Source organism: Mus caroli, chromosome 7, assembly GCF_900094665.2.
Source record: "Mus caroli chromosome 7, CAROLI_EIJ_v1.1, whole genome shotgun sequence".
NCBI classification, from domain to species: domain Eukaryota; kingdom Metazoa; phylum Chordata; class Mammalia; order Rodentia; family Muridae; genus Mus; species Mus caroli.
Window position 1 is genome coordinate 53,002,266 of NC_034576.1, and position 22,428 is coordinate 53,024,693.

The following is a 22,428-nucleotide window of genomic DNA, read 5'->3' on the forward strand; positions in this document are numbered from 1 at the left end:
AAACGAAAACTCGGGGTCTTTCCTTAGATTGACTTTCTGGAAAGGCCTGGATGTAGGGATCTGAACGCCACACACTGACCAGCCAGGTGCGCCCTGACCAAATGCAGGACTCTACCCTGGAACAGGCAATAGAAGATCTGGCTGGATACCCAAGACAGGCCTGGCATTATTTGAGGGGAGGGGATACTTTTGAATCGGACAGAGATTCAGGGAGAGTGCAAGCAAATTTGATGGGAGAGGGAGACTGATTTGACCCCCCTCCCTCACTTCAATCCAATCTGTTTGCTTGGCGGCTGCGCCTTGCCTTGGAGTCTTGGGCGCAGTGGGACGTGTCTCTCCCATGTTTCCCTTAATTAGGAGGTGGCAAACTTTTCTCGTTCCCTCCCACCGGCTTTGGTTTAGTAATCAGACCCACATGAGTCACGCCAAACACGCAGCCCCCTCCTACCGGAGTGACAACAAGACAGCGTACTCCAGGCTGTTGTCCCTTTAAAATCCGAATCCAAAGGGGTAATGATTTATCAAACGTGTATTATCAGGAAGATGTCAAACGAAGGGCACCTTGCTTCCCACTGACGCAAACCCGGCCTTTCCCAGGGAGATATAGAAAGCGCCTCTTGTTCCAGGGCCAAACCTAGACCAGTAGAGGATTTTACTCTGCGGTTCAATCTGTTCGCATCAGACATGGTGAGTGCTTGCTTTTATTCTCTAAAGAAAGGTGGAAGTGGGGATAAGGATGGCTGGCTCGTTTGGGGTATTTCTTTTTGGAAATATCTGCAATAGGCAAGAGGCAGAGAACCATTTTCGAAGGCTCAAGTTCAGGTATTCGTACTTGGGAGCCTTGCCGGAGGGCAGAGGAGGTTTCCCTAGATGGTAAAGCTGCTCTTAAACCCGATCCTAGGTACTGTCCGTGGTACTGAAAGTCAAGATTCCTTTAACCGCGAGTGGCTCTGGGTCTTAGAAGCAATTGAGAACGCAGACTGGAGTCCAGGCATTGGGTTTGGTGCACGTAAACTCGGTTTGTGCGTTTGTGAAGCGGGTCAGAGCAGAGATTTTCGGTTGATGAGAAGGTACTTTGATTGGTTTTACAGTGAAGTAATTATTTATGCTATCTTGGAACTCTGAAAGGTAACACTAGCACGCGGAAGCCAAAGGGAAACCCACTGCTGGCAAGTCTTTACGTTTAAAATTCAATAGGGAGAAAGCGAATGAAAATTATTGGTGAGTTTTGGTCCTTAGTCAAGAGTTGGGAGGGAAAGAATATGATATTCCTGGAAATGAACAGCAAAATAAAAATAAAAAATTGGCAAGATCCGTATACATTGGAGGGGTCTGGAATCAAGTGGAGAGAATGTAAGGGTCAAAGCCAGCTACTATGCGTTTCCCATCTAGTTTATTGTTTTAGCGGTGGGCTGTTTGTTGGTAGTAATATTTTGATTTAAAAAAACAAAAACAAAACCTTTAGCCTTGACTTTGCATCTTGGGCGACCAAGGTAGGCTGGAAGCTGGAGTTTGAATTTACCCGTGTGGCTTCCAGCCTTGGCCTACCCCAGAGCATGTTTTGTGATCACAGCTTGTCTATGGGGGAAAAAAAAGGCAATGTGCATTGTTGAATGACAAAGGAAATGGGGCGGAAAATTAAAGAATCTTTCTCCACAATGGTGAAGGGGATGCGGTACCCACAGCCTTGATTTGAAATCCACAGAGGGCAGGGAGCTCCTGGCTGTAGGGTTATTTCTATATTGCCCGCCTCTTTCCCCCGTCAAAACCCACTCGCCCTTCCGTCTTAGTTCCTCCTCCACCTGGGAGAAAATATTAGCTTCTTCATGTCCCAGGGTTACAGACGGGTCTAGCGAGTGGAGAAACACCGGTTCCGTTTGCTACCCTGTCTATTTTGTGCCTGGACCTGGAATGTGTGCATCTGTGTATGCAGACCCATATATTTTATTTTTAATGCTGCCGTGACTTTTTGTTTGTTTGTTTTGCACGAACTTGACATTGTGTTTGCAGGATTGCAGTGCTCCCAAGGAAATGAATAAACAGCCAGCCAACATCTTGGAGGCAGCGGTGCCGGGCCACCGGGATAGTCCTCGTGCACCTAGGACCAGCCCTGAACAGGATCTTCCTGCTGAGGCCCCCGCGGCCGCTGTCCATCCGCCACGTGTGCCCAGGTCGGCTTCCACCGGCGCCCAAACTTTCCAGTCTGCGGATGCGAGAGCCTGCGAGGCCCAGCAGTCCGGAGTAGGGTTTTGTAATTTCAGCAGCCCCCGGGCACAAGCGACCTCCGCGGCCCTCCGGGACTTAAGCGAAGGGCACAGCGTACAGGCCAATCCCCCTTCCGGGCCCGCCGGGGCTGGCAACGCTCTGCACTGCAAGATTCCAGCTCTGCGTGGCCCGGAGGAGGACGCGAACGTGAGTGTGGGCAAGGGCACGCTGGAGCACAACAATACCCCAGCCGTGGGCTGGGTGAATATGAGCCAGAGCACAGTAGTGTTGGGAACCGATGGCATCGCGTCGGTGCTCCCGGGCAGCGTGGCCACCACTACCATACCGGTAAGCAGGTCATAAGCGGCCCCCGCTGCCTGCTGCTCAGCAACCGCGCGTGAAGGGGAGCTGGGCCCTGGCGGGTGCACGTATGCTGATGTTGAAACGGGTTGGCAATGCCAGGTGGTGGATGCTGGAGGCAGCTTTGGGGCTTCGGAAGCTCGCACTGCTGGGGGAGGGGAAGTGGGGTCAGGTCCTCAGTTAAGGTTTGGGGTGTGTGTGTGTGCAGCGATCGAGCCAGCAAGGTTTGGACTTGCTCTTCCCAGCCTCAGCTGTAGAACCGGTGCAGATCCGTTAAATAAAAGCAGATAGATTCTGCATCTTGCAACAGACCGAGTCTCCCTCCTATCAATGTCTGAGTCTTTTTTGGTTCTTTAAAAAGAAAAACTCCAATTTAAAAGGAAGCCTGGGGTGGTATGGGAGGGGGGATATAGCTTATTCTGAGAGCTCTCCCCATGTGAGTCTACCCCCAGAACTACCCCAGAACTCTCAATGAGGAGCTGCTGAAGTTAAATTTAAGCATCAGGGTCTCTTAACCTGGCCTCTTCTAAATCCCAGAATGTAGTTTCTTTTTTCATTCCCCTAACATAAGCCCTCTCCCTTGTATACAGTTCGGTTCAGGCCCTTCCCAGTTGGGTATCCCCTTAGCTGGAGATAGGAAAAATGTAGAGTGAACCCTGATCACTGGACCAGGGATAAAGACCATTTTTCCTCCTTAAAGTCTTTTGTTCCATTTCACCCCAGTGATTTCTCTCCCTTCTCTGCCCCCCCACTGCCCCCCAACCCCCTACCCCGCTGTTATAAGGAAAGGGAAGGTATTCTTCCCTTTCCTTGGCCTGTCTCTCCTTTAGCTCCCCTTTAACCCTGCAGTCATAGGCTAGGTGTGTGGCCAGAGCTCAAAGGCTGGGCGGTGGGGGTGGGGGCAGATGGAACATCACCAGGAGCAATGTGGAGTTTATAGACCTGTCTCTCCTCATCTGTAGCCCCACCCCCACTCACATAGTAGGAACTCAGCCACCCAGTCATCAGGGTAATTAGACATAACCTTGCATTTACATGTTTCTTTGCTTTGGAGTTTCTTTCTAGAACACTGTTCTGCATCTATTAGATGCTTTTAATGGCACGTGCCCACCAGTGGAGTAGAAACTATGTTTCCCACACCTCCCTTTACCTCTGCACTGCGACAAAAAGAGCTGGGACTCCCTTACTCTGTCAGCTGTGTTGGGGGTGGGGCTAGGGGTGGAGCCCTGTGTGTGTGGGGGGGGGGCGGGGGGGGAGGAACAGCAATGGGGTTGAGTAAGAGCTGCCAGGCCTGAGAGTATCAATGTTTCAGCCCCCTTCTGACACTCACTCTGCCCTTCTCTGGACTGTAAGCCATCTTCTCTCTTGGCCATCACTGCTTCATCCTCCATGACCTGGAGAAGTACTCCATGCTGTCATTTGATAGGTGAAGGGTGACTGGGGAGCAGGGTGCCCCACCTTTCCCATTCATTTTGCTGCGGCTTTCTAGAATCAAGTCCATGTGAGCTTGGAGACAGAAGGCTAGAGATTCACAGACTATGTAAGTTGTCAGATGCCCCAGAGACAATTATTCAGTCCCCCCTCCCCTATTGTCCAGATGTGGACAGAGGCTGAGCCCAAGCAGTGCACAGGGAGTTGTCCTGATTAGTAGCAAGATCTAGATCAGAAGTCATGGTTTTGGCTGTTCTGTTTCTTACCACATTAGTCTTCTCCTATTCTTTCTCTTGTGTCAACTCCAATCCTCTATCCTGCCTGTTTCACTCGCTCCAGGGCTGAAGGATGCACCTTTTAAAATTAGCTGACTGGGCAGGTTTTGCCTGCAAGTTTTGGCAGAGAAATGTGAGGCAGGGGCTCTGGCTGGCTGGAAGCATTACAATTCTTATTTCTGCCACACGTTTTGAAGAAAGGACTGAAGAAGGGGTGTGCAGCGAGGGGGTTTTATGGGGTGGGGGAAGGAATTGGTTCGGAACCTGCTTGCTGGGAACTTCAGGCATGATACTGGGAGTCTGCTTGCTAAATGAACTCCTGGCGACAGGTTGGGTATGAAGGGACGGTTATGCTTGGGGAAGGCTGCTTGCTGGTGTGCCCTGACTCTAGGATTTAGGAAACCGGGTCAGAGGTCTGATTAAAGAGGATCTCTAGAATAAGATTTGGGGAGGGGCTGCTTGCTGAAGACTCAGTGCAGGGGTGAGGGGTAAGGGCTCTGCTCGTAGATGCATCCTTTCTTCAGATTTGGGATCTTGCTTGCCGATGCATCCTATGTGGGGAAACTGGGGACCTGCTTGCGGGGGAAGGACCCTCAGCTGTTGCGGGGAGGGCTGAATGGGGCCTGCTGAGGACCTACCTGGGTCTGCTATCCGACAATGTGCTTTTCCGCCCTCAGGAGGACGAGCAAGGGGATGAGAATAAGGCCCGAGGGAACTGGTCCAGCAAACTGGACTTCATCCTGTCCATGGTGGGGTACGCAGTGGGGCTGGGCAATGTTTGGAGGTTTCCCTACCTGGCCTTCCAGAACGGGGGAGGTATGGCTTTTCAGCTCTTTCCGCCTGCGGAGGGGGCGGGCACTGGAGGGGTGGGGCGGGTGCATCTGAAGACCTTAAGCAGAGGTTGGGAGGGAAGATTGGGGCAACCTGGTCCTCTGCAGGCCAGACTGCAGGAGCGAATGGAACCCGCTGGATTTCAGAGTGGACATGGGCTCAGCTGAGGTGTAGGCCTCACTCACTAGAGATCTCTACTGGCCCAGACTGGGGAGGGTCCCCAGGCAAATGTACACCGAAGCAGAGGTGTTTGAATTCAAGTTAAGGAAGTGAGTACTCCCTTGTAGGAAATGCACTTTAGAGCCCGATGCCCTGCTGTCCCGAAGGTCAAAAGGTGTCTGGTTGTAACTGGGAAATGCGGAGCCTCCTCCTCGTTTGGAGACTGCGAAAGAACAACCTTGACAGAATGCAGGGTGCAAGAGAGCAGTGGGGAGCTCGGGGTGTACCTACTTCCTGGGTAATCTCTCAGGAGTACCCCACCCTAACAATCCCTTTCTTGGGAAAAGGCAGGAGATATTTTGATTTTAGTTATATCATTTAGCAAAGATGAATCTACTTCCGTGTGTCCTCACTGTGTGAAAAATGCTGCCTTTGAAAGAAGAGTGGAGATGCCAAGGAGCATGGATTAGAACTCACTGGATCTTGGATGTACCCACCAGGAAGGGACCCTATAAAGCCAGGGTCCCTTGACTTGCCACCCAGAGGTTCAGGCGAGGGGCTGGTTGCTCGCCCCAGGCCAATTAACAAGGGTCCTCCAGGAATTTGCATCTCTATTGGACCCAAAGTGCAAGGAATGCACCCCTAGCCAAGTCCTCTCTGGTCGGGGTTTTAGGTCCGTTCCAGGAGGCATTTGGTGCCCAGAGTAGAACCCATGCTGCAGCAGGGGACAGTTATGGTGTAAAATAAAAAACACCCTCCACCCTGCCCCGTCTTTGCAGTTCCGAATAAGACATTTTGACAAGTACTAATGCAGATACAAAGTGTTCGAAATCAGGGGTGTCCCGCACACTGATATATCGGACAAAGCGCCCTGGCTGGGTTTCCATTCTTTGCCCAGCAGGGAATCCCCAGCCAGGCCTGAGTGTAGGGATAAGGTGCTGTTCTTGGGGCTGCAGGGGTGGGGGCGGGAGGGGGGTTTGCTTGTGGGATGGAACAAGGGAGGGGAGAGATTCCAGAAGAGCGCTTTTGCCCGGGAAAGTGCCCGCCCTTGTTTCGCCCTGAAGATTATAAGGGGGGCAAGAAGAAAAGCAGAGGCTTTGTCCGCAGTGCAGCTCAGGCTCCTCACAGCACTGCGGGAGGGGAGCTTCAGCACACAATGAACATTTTTTTTCTTTTAAATTTCTATCCAGAGAGAATAGAGAAGGAGCCCAAGCCTACACCCCAGTAGATCCTGGTCTCTACTGGGATCTTATTGACTGGAGGCTTTGGTAGAAAATGACCCTCTGCCAGACCGACCTGGAAGAAGTCAGGGGAAGGGTGGGGGTGAGGGAGTAGCTTCTGAGCTGAGCACAGCCTTCCAGATTCTGTTATCTCTAGTACCCAAATTGACCTTGACTCTTGTCCTGGCAATTCTCTCCAGGCCTGAAAATCCTTGCCCTTCCCCAGAACCCAGCAAGGCCGCAGGTACTAGGTACTACAGCCTCCCCCAGGCCCCGGGGGAGGGACAGAGTTGAAAGAGAAACACTTCTGAGAGCTCACAGTCTAGAGGAGACAGCCGCATAAATATTTTGAAGAGAAGGGTGCTTCTTGAGGCAAGGGACTGTGGGAAGACTTCTCCCCCAGAAGGAGGGCTGACTTCTGAGGACTAAGCTCTGAGTGGAGAAGAAGGTTGTGTGAAGAAGCGGCTGCCTGTGGGTGATGGTGTGGGCGGGCCAGAGTGAGAGGGCATCGAGTTGTCCCCAGGCAGGCAGAGCAGGCCAAGCTCTGGTGAGGTGAAGGTTTGTGCTTTCCTCAGATTATTGTACGGGAGGCTCACAAATCCAGTTTAGCTGAGTGTTTGAGGGCCCACAGAGGGCCTAGGTATTAATGGGAGTCCACCAAATCTGCCTCCAGTGAAAGGCACGGATTTGTGAATCAGTGGAAGGGTTTAATTTGGGAGTGGGGTGGGAATCAAAGCATTGGAAAGAACACTGGGCATGCAACTTCTTTCTGGTGGGAAACGGAGGGCAAGTACTGTCTAGCTTTATGACTTTGGAAGAAGGCCCTAAACTGCCCTGTGGGTGCCTACTGTAGAGCTAGGACATTAAAAGCCTCTTCAGTTTATTTTTAAGAAGACCAAGTCCAGCCCAGAGGGTTGGGTTGGACCGGAGCCCTGCTCTTGTCTCCTGACTCTTCCTTCCCACTTTCTCTCCAAGGTGCGTTCCTCATCCCTTACTTGATGATGCTGGCGCTGGCTGGCTTACCTATCTTCTTCCTAGAGGTGTCCCTGGGCCAGTTTGCCAGCCAGGGTCCTGTGTCTGTGTGGAAGGCCATCCCAGCTCTGCAGGGTGAGTCCAGTCTCCTGGCTTTGCCCTCCCCGTCACCTTCCAGACTTAAGGAGGGACACCTACTCCCTCTCATCTTCCCTTCGTTGTTTCTGCCCTTGTGGGGTCCTTGGCAGATCGTCTCCATTTCCATAGATGCACCCCCCTGTGCGGAGCATCTCTGTGGGTACCATTCTTGCACGGGGTTTGGGATGACACCAACACAGGCCCTTCACCTTTGCAGGCTGTGGCATCGCGATGCTCATCATCTCTGTCCTCATAGCCATATACTACAACGTCATCATCTGCTACACCCTCTTCTACCTGTTTGCCTCCTTTGTGTCTGTGCTGCCCTGGGGGTCCTGCAACAACCCATGGAACACACCAGAATGCAAAGATAAAACCAAACTTTTACTAGGTAAGTTTGGGCATGCTTTAGCAGTCTGTGGTTCATTCAATAGATGCTCAGAGAGCACTGAAGAGGCAAGCCAGGCCCAGGGTGCACAGAGGTGACGTCAAACCTCCAGACATACTGAATTCTAACGTTTAGAAAGCTCGTGCCAAAAGGGTGGGAGTCAGAAAAGTCTTGTTTGCTCCCAGAGAGCTGATGTGTTTGTTAAATGTCCAGGTTAACGTTCCTGTGTGGGATGTTTGCTTTATTAGAGTGGGTAAAGCCAGGAAATTTGCATTTTTACCAACCAATCTATGTTTTGTTTTGTTTCATTGAATATATGTTCATCTAGCTGTGATCTGGGAGTGAGTTTGCAACCCTCTCTGGTATTTTTCCCCCCTGAGATCCTCATTGGCAGAGTTCTCAATAATAATGCCACAAATCACATAGACTCCAGGAACCCCACACATGTGATCCCAGAGCTTTGACTGAGACTCTGCCCCAGACTCTGTTAGAAATGTGTGTAGTATGAGGACCAAGGAGAGGGCTTTCTACTATGGGGAGAAAGGAAAATTGGTGCTGGGTGTGTGAAACTCACTGTGTCCAGGAGTCGGGGGCACATTTTCAGCTTATTGGGTGGAAGGAAGGAGTGGATGCCAGAAGACCCAGGAAACAGAAATAATGACTGTTCTGTATGTATATTCCTATGCTTGCCAGAGGAAAGACACGGGGATATGACAGCAGCTGTGAATATGTAAAAATCCACGAGTGAGTGAGTGTGTGTGAGTGTGTGTGAGTGTGGTGTGTGTGTGTGAATGTGTGTATGTGTGTGAGTGTGTGTATGTGTGTGAGTGTGTGAGTGTATGTGTGTGTATGTATGTATGTGTGAATGTATGTGTGTGTGTATGAGTGTGTGTGTGTGTGAGTGTGAATGTGTGTATGTGTGTGTGAGTGTGAAGAATGTGTGTATGTGTGTGTGAGTGTGTGTGAATGTGTGTATGTGTGTGTGATTGTGTGTGAGTGTGAATGTGTGTATGTGTGTGAGTGTGTGAGTGTATGTGTGTGTATGTATGTGTGTGTGAGTGTGAATGTGTGTATGTGTGTGTGAGTGTGAATGTGTGTATGTGTGTGTGAGTGTGTGTGAATGTGTGTATATGTGTGTGATTGTGTGTGAGTGTGAATGTGTGTATGTGTGTGAGTGTATGAGTGTGTATGTGTGAGTGTGTAAGTGTCTGTGTGTGAATGTGTGAGTGTGAGTACGTGTGTGCCTGTGTGTGAGTGTGTGTGTTTCAGATAGTGTTAGTCACTGTGGGAAACTATGGGTATTTTAGTGGGTACTGGTAAGCAATTGGTCTCTCCCAGGTTTTCCATGGAAGGTGGGATCCTACTGAGGTCATTTGCACACAGTCTCTTTGATTTGTCCTAACATTCACCTCCCAAACCAGTTCTTTCCCCTACAGCGCCCATACCTTGTGGAACTTTGGCATTGTTTGCCCCCATGGGTGTGTTAACAGCATAAAATGAGTTCTTCCCTGCTGTATTAGTTACCTGTGGGTGCTATGGTAAAGAACCATGACCCAAGGTGACTTTTGGAAGAATGAGTTTATTCTACCTTATGGTAAACAGGAGTCCATCGTGAGGGGGAGGCATGGCCAAAGAAGCAGGAAGCCAAGAGATAATATCAGGAAGCAGAGAACACACTGGAAATGGGGTGTCTTGGTCAGTGCTCTATTGCTGTGGAGAGACACTGTGACCATGACAACTCTTATAAAAGACAGCATTCAACTGGGGCTTGCTTATAGTTTCAGAGGTTTCATCCATTATCTTCAGGGCAGAGAGCATGACAGCATGCAATTAGATAACTGGAGAAATAGCTAAAAGTTCTACGTCCAAATCCTGCAGGTATGATTGGATAGAAGAGAAATATCTCTACTGTTGCTCTCTTTTGGTCTTATTCAAAACTTCTCTAGGTAGAGGCTGGGTGGTGTGTGTGTGTGTGACATACATGTGTGTGTAAAAGTACTACAGTATAAACTATGTCCTTAGATGTGGAACAATAACTTGAGGCTACATCAGGCAGCAGGAAGAGAGAGACACTGACTTTGGTGTGGGCCTTTGAAACCTTAAAGCCCACCCAGTGATGCACCTGCTCCAACAAGGCCACACCCCCTAATCCTTCTCAAGTAGTGCTGCTCCCTGATGACTAAGCACTCAAACGTATGAGCCCATAGGGGACATTCTTATTCACACCATCATGTGGGCAATGCTATAAACCCTCAAGCCTGCTCCCAGTCATCATGTACTTCCTCCAGCAAGGCCACGCCTCCTAATCCTCCCCCAACAGCATCACCTACTGGGGACCAAGTGCTCAAATATGTGAATCTATGGAGGACATCACACATTGAAATCAACACATGTCCTATATAGTCCCAGTCCCATATTGAAGGACACAGTATACACTGTAGTGCTTTTACACACACACACACACACACACACACACACACACACACACACACACACACACACACACACACACACACACNCACACACACACACACACACACACACACACACACACACACACACACGCACACGCACACACACACACACACCACACCCAGCCTCCACCTGGAAAGGTTTTGAATAACAGCAAAAGAGAGGAACAATAATGATGTTTCCCTTCAATCCAAGCTCTGCACACCTGGAAGGGCTCAGGAGTGGGGAACGGGGCTTGCACAGGTTCCCAAGCACAAGAGTCCACTCTATGGATGCATGACCAAGGCTAAGTGTCCCTCAGTATCTGTGGGGCTCACAGTCTTCATCTCCACTGGTTCCCTGTTAACAGTTTCTCAGGGCACTAGAGTGGTGCCCAAAGCTGGTAGCTGCATATCAGAATCACCTGGGAATGAGCAATGTCAGTCACTTAAGGAACAAACTTGATGAATTAAAGATCAGACTGAGTCGATGACCCTGGGAACCAGGATTTAAACTCTTCTCAGATTTGGACTTAGGGTCCATCTCAGTTGATAGAGTATTGTGTACCATGCATAGGACCCTGAGTTTGATCCCTAGCACAGCATAAGCTTGGTGTGGTAGTGAACGCCTATGATTCATTCCAGCACTCTGGAGGTGGAGGCAGGAGGACTAGAAATTCAAAGTTGTCCTTGACCACATAGCAAGCTTGAGGCCAGTGGGTTTCATGAGATCCCATCTCAAAAAAGGAAGCAATATGGTTTTTTTTTTTTTTTTTTTTTTTCTCAAGTATAAACCAAGCTAGGAACTAACTACCAGGGTAGAAGTTGCTCACTGCCTTTCTATTTTTCTTGCTGTTGGGGACTGAACACACACATGTGAGCCACCATTGGGTAAACACCCTCCCCACCTCCAGAATAGTTTTGGACAATGTGGGCCATACTTGGTTTTAGAATGGGGTGTGGCCCACCTTCTTTGTCCCATGCAGTACTTACCTCTAAAAAAGAAAAAAAAAATCTGTGATTTTGGAGAGATTTCACTTGTAGCTCTTCACAGAATCAGAAGCAGCAATCAGATGCCAGAATATGTTCTTGGAAACAAGCACCAAGTTTAGATCAAGCACATTATTCCAGGAACTGCCTCCTGGAGTGGAGAAAACTCAGGTCATAACCCATTCCAGAGTCCAGCTTGTCTTTGCCAAAATCTGACTGGAAAGGAAGTTCTCTTCCAAGAGTATGTGCTGGATCAAGTTGTGGCTTTGATTTAGGATCCAAGGATGCTTTCTGGAGCGAGCTAGCCTGAGAGGCCATATGGTCACAGCGATCAGTGTCCTGCAGCTGTCCCTCAGGTGGGAGTATCATTCAGAAATATGCAGTCTTTTACCAGTAAGGTCCACTCTCACCAGTGTAGCATCTGAGCACATATTAAAGACAGCCACCTTCACTGCATGCTGTCTGTCTGAGAAGCTCATTCATTGACTATTCAATGTTAATATGCACAACAAGCCTACATAGGCATTCCATTGTTTCTATGTCACAGGTGAAAAAACTTGAGCAGAAGCTCTGAATTAGGTGTCTGGTTGGACTTGGGGACTGGAGTCCAAGTATGCATGCCTTTTAAGGCCACAGACTTACCCCAGTGTTAAATGCTTCCTAGAGTGCAAGGCTGCACCATACAGTCACATTTTCGACCCTCTTGAACAGAACCTACGGATTGCAGACGGCAAGTGACACGATGATTATTGTTTTGTTCCAGATGACTAAGAGGAGTTTTCAAACTTACATTGTAAGTTGCAAGGTCTGCATTTTGGGCCATGTGACCCCCATATTTTCTGCCTGTCCTGGGTGCTTAAAGAATCTTTGGTCCATGTGTTCTAGTCTATCAAGTCCCAGCAAAAGTGATATCATGACAGGTGTTCCCCCCCCCCCGAGTGATATTTGTGGTTGATATTCTGTGTGATAGCAAGAAAGATCACACACACAATAGTTAAGCTATCATTGTGATGATTCTACGTGGAGGCATCCGTGCAAAGGGAAAATGAGGGACAGATAAGTATGGTACGAAACTGCTAATTGCAATCACATTCACAGTGCTGAAAAACAGTAGGAACTTAGTATGTGATAAAGAGCCCCACAATTCCATCGCTCAAGTAAATCATGGCTCACCCTTCATAATAAGTTATTCTATAATCATTAAAAACAAATAGTCATATATAAAAGCATGGGAAAAATCTCCCACATCCTAATAAATTTAAAAGCATGCTATGTTCATAGTGGGATTTTATCTTTATTAGAGATATCTACATGGATGTAAGGATAAAAATTTTAACAATTTGGGGCCCATCTTTGCTCCATTTTTCTGTCATAGGTATGCATCTATTGTGTAGTTTATCCATTTTTACATGTGTGTGTGTTTTCTTTTTAAAGCTACCTGGGTACCTTGGCCAGACATATAGGTGATGCCTCAAGAGAGAGGCAGGCATGACCCTGCCCTGGTTTGGCTTCATGTCTCTCTCCATGTGGTTTGAAGCAACCCTGAGAGGCAGAGGGCTATGGGCCTGGCATGGCTAGGAATCTATTCACCAGCCGCACACTATTAAAACAGCCAGAACACAGACAATGGGCATATTTCTCTGATTATTCCCAGGAGCCCATGGACGAGTGAGAGGCCACAGCACGCTTATCCATAGTTTCTATTTTTTGTTGTTGTTAATTAAATAAAGCAAAGTATCAATATCCCCCTCCCCTCTCTCTGCACTCCCCTCAGCTTCTGCATTACCTGTACATGGGTGGGCTCTATATGTGGGGTCAAGTTCTCTTTGAAATGGGTTTCAATCCTGTTGGGTTTTGAGGTGATGTAGAAAGGTAAGAGAATCCTGACTTACAGAGATACGCGTTGCTTTAAAGCCCTTCTGCTTGGCTCAGCTGTTGGGAATTTAGACAGTAGCTTTTCCCATGCCATCTCCAAGATGGATACACCAAGCTAGGCTTCTTTGGGAAATGGACCTGATGCCCCCTCTCCTCCCTTGCAGTGTTCCCCACATGACCCCCCCCCCTGCAGACCGCCTTAGCCTCATAACCACCTCGTTTTCAAAGCAAGCCTGGCACCATCCCAGGAGATGAACGAACCTATAAATGGCTTAACATTGTGACCCTCACACACAGTGGGTGGAGGTGTGTCCACCACCAGTGTTGCCCTGATCATGTTGTCTGATTGTTCATGTCAGCATGCAGATGACAAACACTGTGCCCACTCCAGCCCGAGACCAGCCCTGGGGCTGCCTACAGAGAGAGGTAGAACATGCCCAGTCATTTCATCTTCCTTCACGTTTTTATTAAGGCAAGGCCTTGTTCTGTAGTTCAGATGGCAATCCTCTAGTCTCAGCTTCCTGCGTCACTAGGTACAGCTTGTAGGACAGGCTACTGCCCGGGCTGACTCAGCCCTCCAAGGATCTGCAATGGAGGACAGTTTGTCCCTACCCTGCGGAATGAGTTCAACCACTGTTTTGTTCAAACAGGGCCTTAGCTGGGTCAGCTCAAATTGGAACAGTATAAACACCATTTCTATTTCTGGAATGGCTTAATTTTCATTAGAACTTTAATTAAATGATCCCTTTTCTCCCCGGTCTTTCCTGTGCTTTCATTTATTAATAATTGCCCGAGTAAAGAGAATCCCATTCCAACAGCTTTCCAATTTAGCCGATCATTATCGCTGTTCTTTGTTCGGGGTTGTTGGGCCGCGGAGCTCTGATGAGATGGCCTGTCACTGCTTCTCTGGCGGACAGAAAGGGCAGAGAGCCGGGAAGCACGCTCCTGCCACCTAGTGGTTAGAAGAGACATTGCAGGAGGCTCGAGGCTGCTGGTGGCTCTGCAGCATTGCAGTGGGAACCTGGAACTGGATCTTATGAGGCTACACTGGGCTTGGCTGGTCGGTGGTCCTCTGGGCATTCACGGGTCCAGGGAGTCTTTACAAAGGCAATTTTGGAAGCAAGCAGCGATCACTGAGATCTTAGCGGATGGGTTGCTTTTCATCAGGAAAAATCAGAATTAAGCCGTGGTGATTTATGCCAAAAGGATCTGAGTGGAACTTTAATCCCCTGGTTCAGGTTGCTTCTGGGGAAGAAGAAATCTTCCCCAGCAAAGATTTGATAGTCGGGAGTCTGGAATCCTTCTGAAAATGTTTTTGATGTTGTTGTTGTTTTGTTTTGTTGTTTTGTTTTTTTTTTTAATTAAAGAGCTAATGTTGAAAAGGCAGCTTCTAGGAGACACCTAGAAACAGATTCTCAGCCTGAGATTTAGCAGAGCCAGGGTTTTTTTTTTTTTTTTTTTTTTTTTTTGGTCTGGGGTGGTAAGACTACTAGTGTTTGGTGAGCAGCAGCCTGTGGCTATTACCACCTAGGACAGCCTTCTTCCAGCAAAGAATGATTTGGCCCGGGAAGTTATTATTAGTACTCCTCGGAGAGAGTCTGAGGAGCCAATCAGAAGGGGAGGGGGTTTCTACTGTTATTTGAATCTTGCTTGTTTGAGATAAGGTTGGGCTCACGCTTCTGGCAGCCTTCCTGTCTCAGCCTGTCACATGCCAGGATTACAGGTGTGCACCACCACATGTGGTCTGATGTGCATCTGAAGACTGAACCGGAGGCTTCGTGCTGCTAGGCAAACACTCTAGCAACGAGCAACATCAGCAGCCCATGTTGTTGGAATCTTCCCTCAGCATTCTGAGATAACTAGGGGTAGGGGTGGGGGGACAGCAGGCCATTGAGGTAGGTCAGTGTGTTCCTCGGAAGTGATGCAGAGTACAATCTGCTCCGTGGACAGGTATAAAGACGAAGATTGAGTTACTGCTAGGATGTATTGAGTATTTTAAACCTCTTATCTCACTTACTTTGGTCCCTGCAATAGCCCCGTGAACGAGATCCGTCCATCCCTAGCAGTTGGAGGTGCTCTCAGGCCTGATGGAAGCCTGAACCCCCACTCTTGCCCTTGTGGCTGCACTCACAGAGGGTGTGGCTCGGGGCATGGTTTGGGGCGTGGCTTGGAGCGTGGCACAATGCATCTTCACTGCATGCATTTTGTTATGGTGTCTAGAACAATTTTAATTCATTCTCTAAAACTTAGAAAGGGAAGATGGTATGCAGACTCACTTTCTGCATTTGGCCCTGAACATCTGGAAAAGGTCCTTGCGGATTGGTGGGAACAATCTGTCTGCTGCTGTCGTCATTCCCCATTTGTGCCTTCCTCCTTGGGCCCCCGTGCTGGACTCTCTAGGTGCCCGAGCCCATGAGCCCTGCTGTGTACTCCAGAGTGGGTTAGATCAGAGTGAGGACTGCAAAAAGCAAGTGCCCCGTTCCTCCTGGCAGGACTTACATCCTGGGTAAGCCGCTGCAGCTCTGGGTACCAGCTGATAACAGGACTTGGCTCACAGGGGTGACGTAAGGCTTAGGGGCCATGGGCATCGAGTGTTGCAGACATCCCTGAGACCTAGTCCTCACAGTGCCAGTTGTCCTGCTACTTGGTGCTTGATGAAACTGTCTTTTGGGAGTCCAGCGAGCTTTTTGTTTCAAATTTCTGCCCATTTTTACTTATTGCATCCCCTTCTGTGGTGCTGGGATTAGAACCTAGGGCCTTAGGCATGCTAGTTAGTGCTTCACCACTGAGAAAACCCACAGCTGTGTGTCTAGCAGTTTATACTGCTGCTAGAAACCCATTGCGAAATGGTCAGAAACATCCCAGCTTCTTCCTATTGAGAGTGAAGATTAAAATAATCGATGCTTGCTGAGCCCAAAGAAGACTTCTTGAGCTGAGCCCAGCCTGGGGTCTTATTGTAGAAATTATTTAATCTCAATCTGGGACTTCTAACTCACCTTTGATCATTGAGTTCCTGGATAAAAGACACACAACTTTTATTATTTACAGTACGCCTTAATCAGCGCCAGAGCTGGGCAGAAATCTATCCTCTATGCTATTAAAATCTATGTCCTATCCATAACCCCAAGTTATCACTTACTATGTTTCATCTGGGCTGCTCTCAACTCCAGTTGGCCAGCCTTCATGACCCTGCTTTCCCGACTCTTAACCTATGACATCTTTCTCCTCTCCCACCTTCTTTTCACCCTTATGGTCTCCTCAGCTCCCAAGCCCAGGAACCCATCTTTGCCTATCTTTCTTCTCCCAAGCTATTGGCTGTAGGCATTTTATTCACCACCAATCAGGGGAAATTTTGGGGGTGGGGGTCAAGGTTACAAAGTATTGCTTGTGTAAGTCACTTGGGTAAGTGCAGACTCTCGCATCCCTGGAGGCACCCAGGCCTTGGAGGCCAGCATTTAGCATTACAATACAAGCAAAAGACCAAACCTGCATGTGTGGTTGACTGGTTGACTTTCTCTTCTTATTCCAGGCATCCTCAGCTATTGGGATTGTGCATGGGATAATTCTTTGTCAACATGGAGGACTGACTTGCTCATTGTAGCAGCAGCAGCAGCAGCAGCAGCCTTGGTCTTTATGCACTTGATGTCAATAGTGCCGAGCTGCTCAGATGGAAAAGTTAGAAATGTTCCTGGATATTACCATATGGCCCATGATGATCACATTCACCAAGATGACACATTCTCAGATCCTGTTGAAGGCCCTTTAGCACACAGTGTGGTCACTATACCTGCTTACCCATGTGAGGGTGGAAAGAGCATAGCACAGGTTCTAAGAGTACCTACTGTGTGTTGTCTATATTACTAGGTAGTGCTTAAAAGCAGGGCTTAGAAATTATTATTTTTTTTCTTGACACAGAATCTAGTTCAGGATGTTTTAGAAACTGCTGTGAAGCTGGTCATAACCTTAAAGCTCTGACCTCTTTGCATCCATTTCCCGAGTGTTGGGATTGTAGATGTGAACAACTACACCTGCTTTTATGTGGTGCTGGAAATTGAACCTGGGGTTTCCTGCATGCCTGGCAACCGACCAACTGAGCTGTATCCCAGCCTCCTTGATCTTCCTGCCTCTGTCTGACACATGCTGGGATTATAGGCTGGCGCCCTTGTCCTGGCCAGAGAGACCACTTATTAGAAAGCCCCCTGTAGCAATAGCACTTAAGAAGGAGCCTCACAGGATACCCCTGCTTAAATTGGTATCTGTAACTGATATGCCTTCTGTAGTGTCCTAAGGATCTGGGTCTGAATTTTGATCTTTCTTATGACCTATGGGACTTCAGTCGTGTTATTGACCTTTAAATGACCTTAATGACTTTAAAAAGCTCATTTCTTTATTTAAAAACTTAGTTATTTATTTTAGACAGGGTCTTACCGTATTGCCCTGGATGGCCTGGAACTTACTATATGGACCAGGCCGGCCTTGAACTCACAGACATCCTCCTGTATCTGCTTCCTGAGTGCTGGGTTTGAAGGCACAAGCCCAGTTTTTCTTTTTTAAAGATTCCAGGGTTACATACATGTGGGGTTTTGCTATTAGTACAAGGTATTTCAGGGTTGGATAATGTAGGGTGAGAAATACACTCTGCCAATATTTCCCTGCTGCTCCTCAATGCTTAGAGCTCTGGCTTCTGACCTCGGATGGGCAGAGAGATCACTGTCCGTTCTCCATACTTATCTCAACGTTTCTGGTCCATCCTCTTCCTCTCCTGATCAGATTCCTGTGTTATCGGTGACCATCCCAAGATACAGATTAAGAACTCTACTTTCTGCATGACTGCCTATCCGAACTTGACAATGGTTAACTTCACCAGCCAGGCCAATAAGACATTTGTCAGCGGGAGTGAAGAATACTTCAAGTAAGCTGGCTGGGTCTGGGGAAGCTCTATAAGCAAGCCCAGAAGATGGTTTGCAGATCAGAGCTGTGAGGTGGGAGGGGTGGGTGGCCTCCCTTTGTACCCTCCTTGCTGGTGCTAGTGATCTGAGAGGGAGATTGTGTCTGGTTGGGCTTCCAAAAGCCATGTGCTGTGTACGTGAGGGCTGACTAAATGACACTGGTAAGAACAAGATTGGTACTGTGGCAATCCATGTTGATAAGAAATAAGTGCTAACCTTGACTCATGTCATCCAAGCTGACACCTGCCAGCCAGTTCACGCTGTCCACCTGCACTTGACCCCCAGGGAAGAGAAGTCAAAGTAAGAAAACAGTTAGGGTTAGGCGCTTAGTTTCAAGGAGGAAACAGACTTTCTTTCATCCCTCCCTTCCTCCTCTCTCCCTTATCTCTCCATCTCCCCTTCCTTCCTTTGCCCCCTCTTTTCCCCTTCCTACATCCTTCTTCCTTTCTGCCTTTCCCTTTTTCTTTACTTCCCTTCTTTCCAAAAGGTGACTCTCTCTGTAGCCCTGGCTAGCTTGGACTCACCATGTGGTCTGGGATAGTTTTGAACTTGCAAGAATCCTCTTGCCTGAGTCTTTCTGGGGCTGGGATTACAGGCATGAGGCCCCATGCCTGGCTGAGTTTTGTCCTTTCTCTGTGTCCAATGTTGATGATGGTGATGGGGTCCACGATTACTAGAAGACCTTCAGCTGTAAGTGTACTTGCTGAAATGTTTGTGGAGCGGGGCAGTGTAGACATTTCATGGAGGGGAAAATAATGTGGTCCAGCCACTCATGTGCACTCTGGTGTGAGTAGGGTTGTAAGTGAGTGGAATTATAAAATGGTGGGGAGTGGGCTGAGGCAAGCTAAGGGGGAGCATCTAGAGAGCTGGGGTGCTCAAACCCACTTGAGCTGTTTTGAGGCGATATGAGCCAGTGCTGTTGGAGTCTCATGCAGCCCAGTCTTGAGCTCTCTATGTAGTCCACCGAGGTACAGTTCACCTTACACTCTAAATCCTCCTGCCCCCATCCCCCAATGCTGGGATTACAGGACACCATCGGGTCCTGTTCATACAGTGATGGAGATGAAAAGCAGGCTGTATGTTTGCCAGGCAAGCACTCTACAGTGAGTACTTTTAACATTTTAGCCAACGTTAGCCTCAGAGCATGCCTAGTACAACTCGAACTACAGTGCAGAGGTGCACTTTAAGTGACTGCTTTCTACACTCCTGCTTTGTAAAGTTGAGAAGTACAACTGTGCTCCAGTATGGAAAAGCCTGACATCATTCCTCTTCCTCCTCTTCCTCCTCCTCCTCCTCCTTCTCTTCTTCTTCTTCTTCTTCTTCTTCTTCTTCTTCTTCTTCTTCTTCTTCTTCTTCTTCTTCTTCTTCTTCTTCTTCTTCTTCTTCTTCTTCCTCCTCNTCCTCCTCCTCCTCCTCCTCCTCCTCCTCCTTCATCTTTTTAAAAAAGGTTTATCTTATTTATTTACTTGTGTGTGTGTGTTTAAGTGACTTGTGAGTTTATGCATATGTGGCCATAGATACTCCTGTAGAAGCTAGAAGGGGCATTAGTGCCTTCAAAGCTGGAGATTTCAGTGTTTGTGGCTGCTGGGCTCCTCATGTGGGTGCTGGGATACAGACTTCTCTCCTCAGGATTGTGGAGTCAGTACTCTAACCACTGAGCAATCTCCCAAGTCCCCACTTCAGAATTTCTATTATACAACTTTCATTTTCTTTCTTTTCTTTTCTTTTTTTTGAGAGGGGGTGTGTGTCTCATGTAGTCTAGGCTGGACTTGAACTTACTATACAGCTGAGAATGACCTTACATTCCTGATTCCCCTGCCTCCACATCCTAAGTGTTGAGATTACAGTTGTGCTTTTTGTGTGGCAACTCCAGTGGATAGTGCCAACTGTCTTTCACAAAATCAATTCACTATCACACAAGACCTTCCAGCTTAGTTAAAGAGATCTGCAAATCCTTAGTAAGTAGACAGCCTTAGGCAAGAGCCAGGCCCACCAATCTCTCTGCTCACAGGCTGTGGGAGGTGCTGGGTGTGCTGAAATCTCCCACCTCTGATGCTCTGATGGGAGGTTGAAGCTTGCAGATCTTCACCTCTCTTCTCCTCCACTCCCTCTCTCCCTCCCTTCCTCCCCTCTCCCTCCCTGTCTCCCTCCCCTTCCCCTCACTCCCTTTCTCCTTCTTCTGATTTTTAAGGTATTTTGTGCTGAAGATTTCTGCAGGGATTGAATATCCGGGTGAGATCCGGTGGCCCTTGGCCTTCTGCCTTTTCTTGGCTTGGGTGATTGTGTACGCATCACTGGCGAAAGGAATTAAGTCATCAGGAAAAGTAAGAACTTGGCTTTGTCTCACCTCTCTTCTCCTACCCCTCACCCCCACCCCTTCCTCCTCTTCTGCCTTTTTTGGGACTGAGTTATTCTTCCCACAGCCTCCAGGCCCCTGAGGGCTTCCCATGGTGTGTGTTGTGTAAGGTTGTCTCCACTTGAGACATGAAACTTGGCTGAAATTTTGATTTACTCTTAACATTTATTTTTTTTTCCTCCAGCAAATAAAAAGCCAAGGTTCTCATCTTAGCTTTTTTTTTTTTTTTTAGAGGACTTCTGTTTTCTCAGTTTGAAGGTGAAAGATGTTGGGCTGGCAGGTGTTTAAGGCCCTCTAGTTCCCACATTGTTCTGTCTGAGCACTTGCCAAAGGAGCTATCAGGGCCTATGCATTCTCTAAGATCTGTTTACCAATCTGTAAAATGGGAGCTGGGATGGAATCCTGAGGACCCCACTGGTTCAGGATGAATGCTGTGGGGGCTATAGGAAGATGCGGAATGCTGAAGGGACCACACAGCTATGTCCAGGGTCCCCTGTGCTTTCCTGATGTGCTTGCCTCACATGGATTGGACCTGAGTGGAATGGCCGCTCCATCTTCTAAGGATGCTTAGCACAGCCGGCCAAGCATCTGCTCAGCAAAAGTCCCACAGGCTGGAGATGGAGATGATGTGGCTTGACTATGGCCCAGCGGGGAGGATGCAATCACTTCCTAGCTGTGTAACTATGGCAAGATAGTTAACCTTGGGAATGTGTTTCTTAATCCTCAACCCCCTAACCTGGGGATGGTAGCCCATACCCTGTAGGATTGCCATAGGGTGTAAGAATGCATGTAAAATACCTAGTCTAAGGCCAGGTCTTTAAAAGGGCCCAGCTAGTTTCTTCCACTTTGTTATAAACGGCTGATGGACTAGACTTATGGTCATCCCTGCTGGCATCCCAGAAACAGTGACCTCACTGGGGAATCAGGATGAGTAGTATCTTGTGGAGAGCTCTGTGTGGAGCCTCGGCTGATTTCTCCACATGCATCAGTATGTCAGTTTCATAGCACCTGCCGCATGGGTCCCCTATTCCCATCTACAGCTAGATGGGAATATCTAGGCTGCCTGCTGTCACACAGCTGGTAAACAGCATCAGGGACATTTGAACATGGGTCTAACTCATTGCAAAGCCTAGAATCTAGACGGCTTTCTCTTTCTTTTGCTATAAGGAATAGAGAACCACGGGTCCCCATTTACATGAAGTATCAGGCTATCAGTTCTCCTAGCCTGTCTCAGCTCCATTTATCATTATGACTTTGGGAAGCCCCAGGGTGCATCTGGGCCTTATTGTGCTCATTTACAAAATCCAGGATTAAAGTAAATATTCCATAAGGTTCTTTCTGTTTGTTTGTTTTCTGAGTCAGGGCATCACTGTGCAGTCCTGGCTGTCTTGGAACTTGCTAGACAGACCAGGTGAGCCTTGAACTCACAGAGACTCGCCTGTCTCTACCTCCTAATTGCCACCTCTGAGTGTGCACTAGCACACCTAGCCTCTTAAGATTCTTTAATGTTCCATTCATCTGTGCTGTTGGTGGAGTGGCATTACAGCTAGCTCTTTCAAGTGATTAGGAAGTTTAAAGCAGTCTGGAGCATGTAGGCTTGTCATTGACAACTGCCACACTAATGCTGGCTCACCGAGGAAATTTCCAATCAAAAATCAGTGGAAATTTTTTCCCCTTTAAAATGAGGAGTGCTACCAGAAATAGTGAACCGAAGCTTCTTATTCGGCCCCAGGTTTTACTGCTATGAATCAAAGTTATTTGCGAGCCAGAGAGAATGTGGGACTGAGTTGTTCATTTGTGACTGGCTCCTTTACAATGGAGATTCCACA

The 22,428-nt window shown here is 48.2% G+C and overlaps 1 protein-coding gene across 3 annotated transcripts in view; it reads left to right on the plus strand.

Annotated features, from left to right (window-relative positions):
- Positions 1–456: 456 nt before the first annotated feature.
- Positions 457–22,428, plus strand: part of Slc6a5 (solute carrier family 6 member 5) — a 53,185-nt gene continuing 31,213 nt past the window's right edge. Inside the window, exons 1-7 of one of the 3 annotated variants that reach the window (XM_021167225.1) lie at positions 457–687; positions 2,011–2,553; positions 4,949–5,087; positions 7,457–7,588; positions 7,809–7,982; positions 18,065–18,206; positions 20,435–20,567. In XM_021167225.1, the coding sequence (XP_021022884.1) occupies positions 685–687; positions 2,011–2,553; positions 4,949–5,087; positions 7,457–7,588; positions 7,809–7,982; positions 18,065–18,206; positions 20,435–20,567 (1,266 nt within the window). In that variant the 5' untranslated portion in view covers positions 457–684. Of the gene's footprint in view, positions 688–1,074; positions 1,222–2,010; positions 2,554–4,948; positions 5,088–7,456; positions 7,589–7,808; positions 7,983–18,064; positions 18,207–20,434; positions 20,568–22,428 lie in introns of those variants that run through there. The other 2 variants (XM_021167226.1, XM_021167227.2) reach the window with 2 other exon arrangements.